Source organism: Bidens hawaiensis, unplaced genomic scaffold (genome assembly GCF_021521415.1).
Source record: "Bidens hawaiensis isolate Kalapana, Puna unplaced genomic scaffold, B.hawaiensis_p1.1 tig00000458_1, whole genome shotgun sequence".
NCBI lineage: Eukaryota > Viridiplantae > Streptophyta > Magnoliopsida > Asterales > Asteraceae > Bidens > Bidens hawaiensis.
This window is the reverse complement of record NW_027491030.1, coordinates 1,526,200-1,542,095: the sequence shown is the minus strand read 5'-3', so window position 1 is coordinate 1,542,095 and position 15,896 is coordinate 1,526,200. Positions and strand designations below refer to the sequence as shown.

The 15,896-nt window shown below is 34.7% G+C and overlaps 1 protein-coding gene and 1 pseudogene across 2 annotated transcripts; one reads left to right on the top strand and one right to left on the bottom strand.

Annotated features, from left to right (window-relative positions):
- The first annotated feature begins 4,760 nt into the window (after window positions 1-4,760).
- LOC143627742 (metacaspase-1-like) lies at window positions 4,761-8,690 on the top strand. Its single transcript, XM_077097502.1, has 5 exons — window positions 4,761-5,251; window positions 7,004-7,334; window positions 7,436-7,556; window positions 8,220-8,426; window positions 8,510-8,690. The coding sequence occupies exons 1-5, from the start codon at window positions 4,858-4,860 to the stop codon at window positions 8,567-8,569; spliced, it is 1,113 nt and encodes a 370-aa protein (XP_076953617.1). The 5' UTR covers window positions 4,761-4,857; the 3' UTR covers window positions 8,570-8,690.
- Window positions 8,691-9,145: 455 nt separating this feature from the next.
- LOC143625376 (F-box/FBD/LRR-repeat protein At4g26340-like) lies at window positions 9,146-10,682 on the bottom strand (annotated as a pseudogene). The gene is made up of 3 exons (XR_013152267.1): window positions 9,832-10,682; window positions 9,611-9,754; window positions 9,146-9,540 (listed from the first exon to the last, which is right to left on the bottom strand). The product of XR_013152267.1 is annotated as an F-box/FBD/LRR-repeat protein At4g26340-like (transcript).
- Window positions 10,683-15,896: the final 5,214 nt, after the last annotated feature.

Sequence of the window (15,896 nt, the reverse complement as noted above, 5' to 3'; positions counted from 1 at the left end):
GTGGTTTAAGACAGTGGCACAAGTGGATGAAGACGAATGCAGTGGTCGGAGATGTTGTAAAAGTGGAAGGACAGTTGTTAACGATACATCGAAACAATACTATAGTAAGGGAACCTCATCCCCACTGTCTACCGTAACAAACACCATAAACAATTGTAACACCCCAACCCGGAGTAGGTCGAAGTGTCACTATTACATATATCATAATAAACCAAACAAACTCCATTAGAAAGAAAGAAATAGAATCCAAACCAACGAGTTCAAACAATTGAAATGAATCCTAAGTTTTATTTATTAAATGCTGTAATAAAAGAAAATAAATAAAATCTTTATTCTTGAACTTCATTTTTACTTTCATCACTAATTTCTCTGATTTCCCGAATTATCTGTCAGCAAATAAGACAAGTACAAACAAGAAAATACGGATGAGCCAAAAATTGTCCTGTAACGGAAAGAACAATAGTAAGGACGATATGACAATAAACATTAGCAAAATAGTAGCAAAATCTATCATAACCGAAATAGGTGTGACACCAAAATTTGATGCTTTCAGAACATATGAAAATATTATACTAGAACAAGAACCGATACTAAACGGATCACGAAACATATAACGGTGACTGACTTACACGATAAGTGGTTACTAATAAGTCATGTAATTAAAGAAGTACCCAGAGCCAGAACATATAACATATAACTTGTAACATATGACGTGTAACGTATAACGTGTAACATATAACTGAACTAGGATTGATCCATACGCCTCTAAACGGCCAAAGTACTACCAAAGTACTAGTTAGAGACGCCGTGAACTTTTAAAACACACTGTCACGAAAAGTGTGTGCTCGGGTAACAGAGTATTCAACCTGAAAGGCAGTATAACTACTTGACATATAACATATTAACGAAAATTCATATTATTATTCATAGGAACATGCAATAATGAACTAGTAACCAAAACGGGTAGTTAAACAAAACAATATAAAAGTTGACAACATATAAAATGTCCAAAGACCAAACGGATCGTATCGATAGAGACAGCTTGGTGGTACTAAAAATATGAAATACCGAAAGTCCGTACTACAAAGTAACGGATTGGAATTTATACTATAAGCAAACGAAAACGAAGTAACGGAATACAATTAATACTAAGAGTGAACGAAACCAGAAACCGTATCTTAATTCCGAACAAAAGTAAACAAGTTCGCTTGTCTTCAACAACTATGAGAACCTACGGTTTATTTAAGGATTTAATTAGATTTACAACTTAACTTATCTATCTGACCTGCAGAGTAGTTACAAAATCTGGTGACTTATATTTACACATGCTTGATATTTTAGTTTATTTTAAGTTTGGACTTCCATGTAAACAATCTAGTGATCTGCAGCCTTCCATAATATTAATAAAATAAACATATGTCACTAATGTTTTTAATAAAAGTAAAAAGTTAGTAGATATTTAGTGGGATTTGACAACTCCTCGTGACGTATAGATACAAAAGAATGAATTCTTCTTCGCCGAACCAGACCCGAGAACCACATTAAACCAAACCAGATGGTTTAAACAACAAACAACTAACAAAGACGGCTATTAAATCCATAACAAATATACTTATCATGATTCTTATTAAGAATCATTGTTATTATATTATTATCTTAAATGCCAAATTATTATACTTCTTATCTAAAAAATTTAGGTTATTACAACAATGATCATCAAGCACTGTAACCAACACCACCGTCCCCAACACGACACCACTGCCACAAAGAGTCTAGAAATCGAACCCGACAACAGTGACGACAACAAGGAAGACAAAGGAGATGTGTGAAAACCAGTAGCGGCCCAACCATTTAGAAGGCCTAAAGCTAAGTAAAAGTCTGCGAGCCTTTTGCATTGTTTTTATTCGATTAACATTTTTGAAAATTTTATACTGTTTAACCCATTAACAAATTTGATCCGTTTACTATAAAATAAAATCCAGCCTCTCTTTTTGTGCCCAAACTATAATGTATTTAAGTAATTTATCGATAAAAAAAACCAACTCAAGTTTTGTTCGATAACTTTGATACAAAATTGTATAAGTACAAGAAGAAATTTGTTTATAATACAAATGCTAGAAAGAAAATTAAATAAAAAATACAAACCAAAAAGATGCATGAACACTGAGCAGAACTGAAAATCACAAGAAAACAAAATAAAATGATTGAGCCATTTCTAGATTCATATTGAAAGCAAACTATTATCAATATATGCCTAACACTTAAAATGTGAAATTCTTTTATAGTGAATAGTTCCTTCAAAATGGACCGTTTCTTTTTGGCATGTCCCGCCATAGTGGGTGGGTGGGTGGGGGTTCTAATGTTGTTGATGGGAATTGAGCACATGTGTAATTGTTCAAAAGAGGGGACACTTACCCGTAGACAACAAACAAATTGTAAGCTAATTAAATAAGAAATAATATAATATGTGTAATAATATTTATTATAGAGGCCTCAAAATTTCAGGGCCTATAGCCTTAGCTTCAGCTAGTTAGCTTGTTGGGCCGGCTTTGGTGGAAAAGCAATCAAGGTGGTGGCGAAAGGTAGTGGAAACGTGATAGAGTTTTGTGAATGAGACAAAACATTAGTGCTAAAGTGCTAATGGAAACAAAAATTAAAGAGAGAGAGAGAGATTTATAGTGGAAAGTTTGGTCCAATGAAAAGAGAGTATCAGTCTAAGTGTATAACGCACAACTCATTATGCATAACTTTAGATGAAATTTTAAATATATAAATATCACACATAAACCTTATAATGTTATGTGATTAAAAACCACTCATATAAATGCAAGTGAGTAAGTTTGAGATCACAACGGTCGGTTTGGAAATTGTTACATGTATGTACAATCTTTATAATTTTAAAGGTTCCAACACAAACTAGTAGTTTGAAAAAATAAAGTTCAAACCGGTAAACCGTCAAATCAGTTAAAACCAGTGAACGGATAAAACCACACGGTTAAAAATATCCAGATCGGACCTGACAACTCTAGTCTTTTGTCTTACGTTGAGTCGTTGACGAAGTGAATAAGCAACGCGAAATTAATAAAAAGGTTCGTTGACCCGCGGTTCACGCGCTTATTATGAGAGTCAACCAAAGGCCACTTGACACACAATATACGAGGTCTGTCCTCCAAGGTTGTAAGTTATTATTCTTTGTCAATAAAGCCCTCATAAATTCAAGTATATACAAATTACTCTTCATGTTTGCATGCTTCATGTATAGATAAGTTTTTCCTACACAGTATAATTGTTTCACTTTTTTACCAAAACAAAATCATCAAATTTAAGATATTTAGTTATGTTTGATAACAATTTCTCTAGTTAAAAGATACTTTCAAGTTTATTAGTTTCATATATATGGAATAAAACATTAATTATTTTCTTTTAGAGTTATCATTAAATTTATATCTTCGACATTGTTCTACCACCCTAAATGTATGAGCCCCTTGACAATCATGAGGTTCTCCTTCTTTAATTAGTTGGTGGCGAATAGTTTGAAAGTTGATACATCTATAAATAAAAACTCAAGGTTTCAAGTTACAACTTATCATAGCATAACTAAGATTTTAATTTTTAATCGGTCAGCCAAACTCTAAACAAAGAACTAAGAAACGTGTTATTATCATGCAATTTTTTTTCTGTATTAAAGTGTTATACTTTACTTAAAATTTTCACTCCAATGTCTAATATTCTATAAAAAAATTATTTTTTCTAATTTTTTATGAAGCAGTCTCATTTTATTATTGATGAATAACTTTATAACAAAGTTAATAATTATATACTAGATAATTCTATACCTTGGAAAATTACACCTTCTAAACACTCCATAAATATTAAAAATTTACCCAATCTCGTAGACCATCATGGTATTTACAATGTCTAGGGGTGTTTATCGGTTCGGTTATCGATTTATTCGATTTGATTTGTTGGTTATGAGATTTTTCCCCCTAATCGAAAATCGAACCTATTCGAATTCAGAGAACCGTGATCGACTCGAATTCAATTCGGTTATGTTTCGGTTAAAACCGAACAAATCGATATACTTTATTAATTGAATTCATCCAAAATAAAAATTTATTTTGTTTGTGTTTCGGCTTCGAACAACCGTTTGGGTTCAGCACTACATCAAAATATTCAAACAAACCCAACATATTCACACTAAAACCAAAAGTTTAAGATTATAACAAAACATCCAAACTAACGAACCATTAAACAGTTCTAAACATACAACTAGTCAGCCATTTAATAATAACCATTCTAACACATCAAAAAAAGAAAAATTGAAATATGCATATGGATTATTGGACTACATATTAGACATGGACTTAAAAAAAATTAGTCATATGACTCATATCCAAATATATTAGTATAGTTCATATTTTAATCGATTAATTCAGTTAACCGAATTGCTTAAAAGAAAAAAACATAACCGAAAATTGAATTCGAAATTCGGTTATAACCAAATCGAAAATCAAATTTTGAATTCGGATTCGGTTATTTAGATTATGTATGCGATTTGATTTTCGGTTTTTTTAAACACCCCTAATAGTGTAAAGTGAGTTTTCCTAGTTTTCGATAAAAAAAATCATTTGACAAAAGTTAAAAGCAATTTTGCAAATAAGTTAAATCTAAAGGGGATAGGTTGTAAGTTTAACAATAAGACATTATTGGTCAAATGACTCAAATGGGACAGCCTTCATGATACAAGTGTACAACATTCACCGTTAATCATCCACCAACACCCACCACTTTTCAACTTCCTCTAATAATAATAATAATAATATTATTATTATTATTCACGCCGGAGCAAATAACAAAATGTTGATGCTCGTCGACTGTTCCAACTGCCGTACACCACTCCAACTGCCACCTGGAGCCAGGTCCATCCGCTGCGCCATCTGTCAAGCCATTACACGTGTCGCCGATCCACGCAACCTCCCTCCGCCGCCACCGCCAACTCACCCGTACGCCACTTCTTCTTCTAACTACAACTATGCTCCTCCGCCTCCGCCGGCTCCGTCGCCGTACGATCGAGTGACGTCGTTTGGTCAAACGCCGTCGGTCAACGGACGGAAGAGAGCTGTGATCTGTGGGATATCGTATAAGAGAACGAAACATGAGTTGAAAGGGTGTATTAATGATGCCAAGTGTATGAAGTATTTGTTGATTAATAAGTTTAAGTTTCCCGAGTCATCTATTCTCATGCTCACCGGTAATCTTTTCTTTTCTTTTTATTATTACATGTTTATCCTCATTTTGTTATTGGATTGTTATTTATGTAACATGTTAAGTAAACCGTGTGCCAGGATATTGTCCGCTTTGCCCCGATGAATTGCCCATCCAGAAACTCACGGTTTTGTTTTCACCCGACGAATTGCTCGCCTAGGCAAAACGCGTCTTGGTAAAGAGTTCCACTTTCCAACCGTTATACGGAAGCTTCCGTATAATGGGGTGGAAACCTTCTTTATGTTTACGCGTTTTGCCTGGCGGAGCAATTCATCGGGCGAAAACAATATCGTGAGTTTCGGGATGAGCAATCCATCTGGGGCAAAGCGGACAATATTCTGACACGGTTTACTTGGGTTGTTACTAGGGCTGCAAACGAGTCGAGCTGCTCGCAAACTAATTAAAATTGACTCTTGAAAAAGCTTGATCTAGCTGAGCTTGAGCCTAAAAGTAAGCTTGTTTAATAAACGAGCCTGAGCCCAAGCTCGATTGGCTCGCGAGCCTAAACGCGCCTAGCATTTGTTTAATTTATTACTATATATATTTAATAGTTATTAATTAATATATATATATATATATATATATATAATGTTATAAAAAATAACTACATAATATATATTATATTATACATATTATTAATATTGAAAAAAAATAATAATTAAATTATAGTAAACGAGCTGAGCTCAAGCTTGAAAATCTATAACGAGCCCGAGCTTTGAAAATAGAGCTCGAAACGAGCTGAGCTCGAGCTCTGTGTAAGTTAAATGAACCAAGCTCGGGATCGGCTCGGCTCGTTTGCACCCCTAGTTGTTACAGGTTATCTATAATTAAAGCATAATTCAATGGTTGCTTTAGATGTGCCTTATGCAACAATGTTAATGTGTTACACAACTTTATTCTTGTTAGTTTTCTTGAAACTTTGTTGAGGAAGTTGATCTCCATAAGTAACAACCTTGAATTTGAATATGCCATTTTTAAAAGTTTAATTGAAAAGATATATTCTGCTGTCAGTGATTTTGGGGAAACTGAGACTTGATGGATCATAAAGAGGTGCATAAATGTCAAAAAAGAAATTATTCTTAACAGAAGAGATTAAGAATCTAACATAGAGTAGAGTAACACGATTAAATTGTTCTGATTTTGACCTTTTTGTGCTCTGAAAACGGTATACAAGAAAACATTGTGTAAACCTTGTGACAAACTCATATCAACTGTGGATCACATAAGTTGTAACTTTGACTTAAAATAGTCAAAGTTTGCATTTCTGTTGAGATTTGAGCAAGCCGGACGAGTCCAAGTAATGAGTCCAAATGGGTTAGGGTTGAAATGAATCTCTTTTAAGTGTGGATCAAAACGGGCAAGGTTTGGTTGACTCGTGATAACATTTTTGAGTTTTGCTCATGTACTTTAGTAACCTAAGTACTCAGTAAAAGTATAAAACAACTCACGTGGTTGTGTGCACTCGAAATGAATTTGCAGTTTCTTTGACCCGTTCAGCAACATACCCAACATGCCTTTTGGTTTGACGGGTTGACCCATTTGACCCTATCTTCTTTAAGCCAAAATGTTTTTGGTTTGACCCATTTGACCTGTCTAAGATAAAACAACAACCCGAACCGACCATTGCATAAGTAACCGGGTCAAAATTATAAACTCTAGAAGATCATTTAACATTTTGACCTTCCATTCAGGTCTTCTACTCATTTTTGGCTAACATCCTTTTGAACTGATATTTCAGAAGAGGAAACCGACCCTTACCGGATTCCAACTAAACATAACATCAGAATGGCAATGTATTGGTTGGTACAAGGTTGCCAGCCTGGCGATTCCTTAGTGTTCCATTTTTCCGGTCACGGTTCTCAACAAAGGAACTACACTGGTGATGAAATTGATGGATATGATGAGACATTGTGTCCATTGGACTTTGAAACTCAAGGAATGATTGTTGATGATGAAATAAATGCAACAATTGTGAAGCCAATACCTCATGGTGTCAAACTACATGCGATTATTGATGCGTGCCATAGTGGCACCATGCTTGATTTACCATTTCTATGTAGAATGGATAGGTATGCATGCTAATTTTTAATAATTTTTAATGTTTCGTCTGCCCGTTAGCATTTTATGCCCATTATACAATTATGAAAGTAATGTTGTATTAATAATGCAGGAGTGGGAGGTATGTATGGGAGGATCATAGCCCTCAATCGGGAGTGTTTAAGGGAACTAACGGAGGGGAGGTTATATCGTTTAGTGGTTGTGATGATGATCAGTCTTCTGCAGATACATCGGTAATTTCATGTGCTTTTCATTATTAATCTTTTTTAATTCACGAAATAGTAAATACTTATGGCCCTTGAATTTTTTTTATTTGACGGTTGACTTATAGTCAACTGTCAGTTTATCTTAGTTGTCAACTTGTCATTGATAAGTTAGTCATTTAACGAACCAATCATGTTTTTTTCTTAGTGAAAATCATTAGACTTACAGAAACTTTAGGTTACCAGGTTGAAATGATGACATGGCAGCTGATGTCTCAGTCTTTGACCATGTTGACTTTTCGTTTGACGAATGCTGCGATATGTTACTAAACCTATGCCTATTATATGGGTCGTGTTTGTGAGTTTCTGAGTCAAACTCGATACAAACTAAAAAATTGACACAAACCCCAAAACTGTGTCAGACCCGTCAACCTAGACACGACATAGTTTTCACGGGTTGAAACGAACACAACCTGTTTATGCTGAAATTTTATATATTTTTTGACTCTAATCTAAAGTCACGAACTTTTAACGCAAATCCACCAAATCGAGCCGAATACGTCTCGTTTACCTAAACCTGTTTAGACTAAACTTAAACCTAAATTTGCGAAATTTACACACCTAGCTCAACTTATGTTCTCTGGTAGATATTTTATCATTTTTCTCATATAATGAATTAATGAACTCGGGCAGGCTCTATCGAAAGTGACATCAACGGGTGCAATGACATTTTCATTCATACAAGCAATTGAACGGGGACATGCAACGACGTACGGTGACATGTTGACTTCAATGAGGACCACCATACGCAAAAACGAAAGTGACGCAGGTGGCGGTGCTGTCACATCTCTCCTCGGTATGCTGCTAACCGGAGGAAGTCTTGGTGGTGGTATAAGACAGGTATCTAAATCTTTTAGACTTCATAACTGTTCGAAATTTTAGTCAAAATTTTATGCGAATTAATATCAAATTTATTACTGCAGGAACCACAGCTCACAGCCAGTGAACCATTTGATGTTTATACCAAGCGATTCTCCCTCTAGCAAGTAATCACTGGTTCTTGTATCGAGTTTATTCTTTCGGTCTGTACAGTTTCTAAATTTTCAAGGATATTTTTGCATGATTGTGGGTGGATTCATTAATATTATGTGCCAAATAAACAAATTTCTTTCTATTGTTAATTAAAAAATAATATATAATTATATGAATGATGTTTCGTTGACTGACATAGGACGAGTGTTTTGAATACCAGAATGGACCAGCCAGTCAGTTCTAATAGACCTGCAACGAATAAAGTGGCCCGCTTTAAGTGAACCAAGCAAAATCGGTTGTGAAATTGTTTTAAACAGTCAAAAATCAAAATCTCTTGCAATATATGCAGTTTGTTATTATGTTTTGTAAATTGGATTGGACCATCTGTTTAATTGGTTAAACCTGAAATTATCAGGATCACGAGTTTAATTATGAACTTGACAAAACTGTTGATTCATTTCTCTTACCGGATTTTTAAAACATTAACTAATGTCAAACTCACAAGTTAAGATTAATAGAATGCGCTCAAACTTTTGACTTATACTACACGTTTGTTAACCCGTTGAGGAATGATTTATATCGAAAGGTAGAGCTTTTTAAGAGAGAGATATCAAAGCAATCAAGCAATAGCAACATGTAAGACATGCAACAACACTTGTGCACGAGTGGGAAATTATTGTATAGCCAAATCGACACCTGGAGGCACCAGCGGAGTGATCTGACGCTTGGCAGAAGATCGACCAGCTATCTGTCTCTTCAAACAGTCCAGTTTACTTAATTTTCCCCCAAAAGCATGACAGCCAGGATCTATGATGATTTTTTTGAGTGCAACAGCATTGTCTATGGCATACACAGCAAGCTCAAGGTCACTGATTCGACCATAATATCCCTTAATCTCAACAAGCTTCAGGTGTTTATGACCTTCAGGAGCTATAACATGTCTTACCTTCCTCCACCTTTTCCGTTGAGATAACCAATGTAGCTGCAAAAACAAAATAACCACTTTATGGTATTTTGAAATATATAATGACATATGTAACACAAGTACTTACCGATATTGAAAAGGTCTCCAACTTTGGACATGCCTGAGCTATTGAAGTGAACTCTAGTAGACAGTCATCTTCTTTAGCTCTCATCACAAGCATTAGTAACTTGACATTTGGAAATTTGGGAATGACATTAACATCTAAACTATTCTGAAAAAAACATGAAAACATTCACGGTATTTTAGTTTATTGAACATTATAAACAAATAAAGAGAAGAATTACTAACCTGCGGACACTTCATGTCCAAGATAAGAACCTGAAGGTAAAGAGCACAAGATGAGATCTGCCTGAACACATTGTTCTCCAATCCTAGACTAACTTCACCAATATCAAGTTTTTTAATCTTTGGGAGATCAGTGAGATAGAATTCTACCTCATGACCACAATGTACGAATGTTTCAATGCCAAAATCGTATAAAGAGATGGATCTTATCCCATAACAACCCATTATTTTTAAGCAATTCAAGTTAATGCCCCGCCCACCAACACGAATATGAGGGAACAAACGCGAGTCAGACACAAATAAGATATTAAGATGTGGAGAATTCTTCAAGACTGCGTTTAGGGTTGGTTCGTTTAAGTTGACTCCAAGCAAGACCAGCTTTTTAAGAGTAAGACACGTAGCATTTGATGATGGTTTTCACATGTATAACAAGTGGGACAACTTTTATCCAGGAAATTCAGTTCCACCCTCTCAACTTTCTTGTCTAGAGCAAACCGAATCCATTCATTAATACATTGAGAGTCACAGAAATCCAAATCGAAGCGAATCCGAAAACGTTGGACCATTGGGTGGTTGTGACTTCTGATGACATTATTCACCTGCATTAAGAACTTAACCCTCTCTTTAACATAAAGTCCCGCATAATTGGCCGTCTTGGTTAAAATTTCAGTACCATCAAAGTTTAGTTGGGTCAAATTATGCCACAAGTGTTTCCATCTTGTTGAGAGACTGCCTGTGACCACAGCATCTTTTACAGTCAAACGAGATAGGATCATAACAAGAACATCATCTGGCATTTGGCTGATGTAATCATTCGAATTTGGTGGTCCACAATCCCCCTTCACAAATGCAAGTCATCGAGTAACAGTTAATAATACTCGCATACACAAATGAAGCAGCAAAACCTAATATGCAACTGATTCACATCAGTGAAACCTTAGGTCAATAAATAATATGCAAAATCCATTCCAGTGTTGTCATCACTTGATAATTCGTCAGTTATGTTCATACATCATCATCGTACTCAGTATGTCCCACCAATAGCAAAGCTATGGTAGGGTCTGAGGAGGGTAAGATGTAGACAGCCTTACCTCTACCCTTTAGGAATAGAGAGATTGCTTCCGGTGAGACCTCCGGCTCGATAGTAGTTTTGCATCAAGCCTTGGATATAAAGCACATAACACTCAACCATCGGGACACCGCCGATTGGTGCATGTACCCTTGTCTTTCGGCTATCAACGCCACCACATGATGCCTGGTTAACCTTCCGCCACTTTTAACGTTATTTTCACGAGATTAGTACAATAACGTCAAAATTAGTGCAATTTCACTTTTGCCCACCCGAGGGTTCACACATATATACATTATATGCGCGCACCGCAAGCACGGCGAAGACAGTTATCTTCATACAAACAGTGTATTTGTGCGCCTAACAGACTTCCATCAGTGAATAATAATCCATAGGTAAACAATGGTGACTAGCGTTTACAATACATACACAAATGAAGCAGTAAACCTAATGTAAGAATCGAGCAACATTTACATAACAATAATATGCAAAATTCAGCTATTTACAGATTTCAATAAATCAGTGAATAATAATCCTTAGGTAAACAACGGTGATTAGTGATTACAATACATGATACACAAATGAAGCACTAGTAAATAAACCTAATAATGTACGGACAGTGCAATTTTAGTATCAGTGGATTATAATAATATACATTACGAATAAACAATCAATGCAAAATTCAGTTGCTATATTCACTGATTAACGATGAAGAAGAAGCAAAATTAGGTCAAATTACGAATCGGTGGTGATTATACAGTAGTAGTAGTAGTAATAATAATAATAATATCACCTTCTTTTGAGCTGATTGAAGCTTCATTGTTGGCATGAAGATGAAGAAGAAGAAGACGACGAACGGGAACGGTTACTTTGGGTGAGTCAAATGTGTAACTGTCAAATTATCAAAATCATTATGAACGGTTACATGCCGTTTTAAGAATGCTGTTAAAGATGTATTCAAATTACTCAGGTATTAGAGTGGTTACAAATGCTGTTAAAGATGTATTCAAATTACAATAATAAAACAGACCTAGAAACGTTGAAACACGTGCTTGTTTTAACTCAGGTGTGGGAGCGTATGCTATCATTATTTGTTGTTGATTATACAAGGGCCGGCTTATCATGTATACTCGTACACAATTACACGATTAGATACGAATACGAAATGTGTATACCTGTATACGACACGAAAACTTATCGTGTATTTGTATCCCCAATACCTGGTATACACGATAAAACACGATAACACACGATAAGAGCTCTTTTGAAACACATATATGACAACCTGTTTAGTGAAACAAAAGCCGGACAGGGAATGTTCGTGATTGGTGACGGCTGAGAAACAGAGAGGGAGAATGTTTTAGGAATATAGGGTTTAGGATAACTGATAGTTATATATATATATATATATATATATATATATATATATTTAATTATAAAAATATAACCAAGTACTTAACATATACTTAACAGGTAAACATGTATTTTACCTGTTTAGACACGAAAATTAACAGGTAAATTCGTGTTTACATGTTTAGTACACGAAGCATGTTAAGGCCTTACATGTTACCTGTTAAAGTCGTGTAGATATGTGTCGTGTATTCGTGTCTCGTGTATAAATTGTCAGCCCTAGATTATACATTTTGAGTTGTCAAAAAGTAACTATATTTCTAATTTGTTTTATAATCAGTTAAGACTTTACAAAATCTCAAACTTTAATAGTTAGTTATACACGTAATAACTTGAAAATGTCATGTGTTAGTTTTCAGTAACTTGGAAGTGTAGGAACAATTTGATTTTCAATAATAGGCGAGTTCGTGTATCATGATGCTAGAGTGATGAAGATGATCAAGGAGGAAGCTTAGCTTTGGTTAAAAACTAGATCAAGTGTCCCAATATTGTAATAATTGGTTTTTTCATTGTCTATTTTCTTGTACTTGTTTGCTTTTGAGTTCTTGTGTTTCGGTCCTGATTTTTGGTTCAAACATTTGGTCCTTGATGTATCTCATATGAACCAATACATCTAGGTTGTCTCATTAGAACCTCTACGTCTAGATCATCACACCCCAACCCCTAACCATAAGGGTATGTTTGGTTGGAGGTAATGGAATGAAGGGGGAATGGAATAGGAGAAGGAATGTAATGAACAAGGGAATGAAATGGATCATTACAATTCATTTGTCTTATTTGGTTAACCTATGAGAATGAAATGAATCATTAGTTAATGTTATTTGGTATCCAACAATATTATAGGAATGAAATATAAATAATAAAAACATTTTTTTCTCAGGGTAAGTTATTTTACAAAAAAAAAATGGTGGTGGCGACGATGGTGGTGGTGGCGGTCAGGCATCAAGGGCGGTGGTTACGGTGGTGGTGGTGGTGGTGGTGGTGGGAGGGGTGGCGGTGGTCAAGCGATGGTAGCATTGGTAGTGATGGTGATGGTAGGGTGGTGGCGACGGTGGCTGAGATCAGGTGGTGGCGGCAGTGGTCAAGCAATGGTAGCATTGGTAGTGATAGCGACGGTGGTTGAGGTCAGGTGGTGGTGGCGGTGAAAGTCAGATGGCGACGGTGACAATGGTTGCGGTGGTTACGGTGGAAATGGTAGCGGTGGTTACGGTGACAATGGTGGCGGCAACGGCGTGGTGGCGGTGGTAGCGCTAGTGGTAAGGTGGTGGTGGTGGCGACGACGGTGGTGGTGACGACGGTGGTGGTGGTGGCTTCGGAGGTGGTGGTGGATACGGCGAAGGTGGCGGCAGGTGGTGGTGGCTATGGCAGTGGTGGTGGTTGATGTTGTTAGGTGGTGATGTTAAGAAAGTATGGTGAATGAGGAATTGAATGAAAAAAAAGAAGGGAGGGGGGGTGGGAAGGAATGATTTTGATGGAATGAGTATCCATGTGTAATGGATGATATCATTCCATTAAGCAACCAAACACCATATTTTTCATTCCCAAACAATGAATCATTCCATTCTCTCTATGATTACTGCATGCCAAACGCTACATAAGTTTTATAAGAATATGTTATTTTAATTGTATATTATTGATAAACAATTGATTACAATATCTATACTAATTAATAAATAAATGTTTCCTTATGCCACGTGTTCTCTATCTAGCCCACCATTCCTCTTAATTTCCCGCCTCCCACCATACTCATTTTACAAACTCGGTTCATACCATACCCGACCCAATTAACAGAATATATACCATATATAAATAGCTATTATAATTTAGTATTTTGTCATTCTACTTATTAATTGGAGTCAACTAATTTAAACATACAATATATCTTACTTATTTAAACATAAACTTCTAATTATGTTATTTCCGTAATTTACATCATAATTATACCTCATATTATGTTTGAATTTTAAATTTCAAATATTTATGTTAATTGCTTATTTTTGACATTTTAATCAAATTAAGGATATTTTTTTTAAATTACATGTACTTTAAAAATAAATTGATTGATTCATACTCAAAATTAATTGTTCTCATTCCAAATTACCGATAAACTCATTAAATGAATCATAATTCTATAATGTTATAAATACCATAACGTGATGACAAAAACATATATGATTAACTATTTTGCATCTTTTGGTAAAACATTTTTAGCATCCAAGTATGTTTTTCTGCATCGATCATCATATTTTGTAATATTTTATTAATTATCATACACAACAAATTATGTAATTAATTCTTCAATCAATGTCTCTAATACGTAATGGAGCCAAAATTTTTTTTTTGATTAAACTGAGAGACAATAGATAAAACCAAACAACAGATGTGCTAACAAAATTTGGTAAATTGAAATGATTTTAATGATGAGGAGCTAAATATTCAATATCGGCTTTAGGGTCAACCAAGTAATGCTACAGCCTTTGGCCTCTATATTCCTAGGGCCACCATAAGTTTAAGGATTTAATATTATAAAAGAAAATAAAAATAGTGAAGAATACTCGTTTGGCCACAATAATCTCTTCATCTTGTGATTTAAACAATTTAGTTTTATTTAGTTAACATTTATGGCATGCAGTTAGATTTATATGTTTGATATGGTTTTTGGGTTAAAAATTGTCAAATGGAAAGTAAAAAACGTTATTCAAAAGGGCCTCAAATTTTTGTCTCGGTTTAGGCCTTCGAGCACGTTGAGATGACCCTGTAAATATTTAACATCATTATTTATTTATTTAATATTCAGCTATCACAACTATGTTAAATTTTCAGGAATGAAGTAAGCGTGTTTAAACCTTACTTTCCCAAGTTTAAAGAACATATCCAAGAGAATTCTTGTTACTTTATTTATAGGCCCACACCAACTAACAACGACGCAAAACCTAAGCATGTGAAGAATGCTCAGAAAATCTTCCGTTGGCAAACAGATCTAAAAATTGCACCAACTTTTAAGGGAAGAAGTACGATTCCATTTTGGAAGACCAACTAATTCAATATTCTAGACTTGGGTTGATTATGTATTATTGTATTTATTATTCAACTTATTTTTTAACAAACATTTATTTTGTTTTCGATTACTTAATATTTTGCATTTTTGTGATAAATGTATTATTAAAAAAATATATATTACTTAACCGGAATGTATATTTGTACCTTTTATATTTAATACTCAAATTTGTTGATCAAGACTTTTTATTATTTATATTTCAAATGTTTATAAAATTAAATTTGTTAAACTCGTGTTGTACACGGGTATCCAACCTAGTATAATATATAACAAGTTGAAAGCATGAATTAGAAGACAAATCCTCTTATAATAAATTAAAATGAATATAATCAATCTTCTAATAAGAGAAGATTGGATTGGGGCATGATTGTAAATTTGTAGGCGAGTATAATGCATAATTTGAGGATAATCAGTTTTGTTATTTTATTACATTAACAAGTTTCAGACCATTACGTAACTACGTTTAGACCAACGGGCCTAAAAAAAGTCAAACTCTAGTAGCATATACTTTGTACCACAACACCTTAGTAA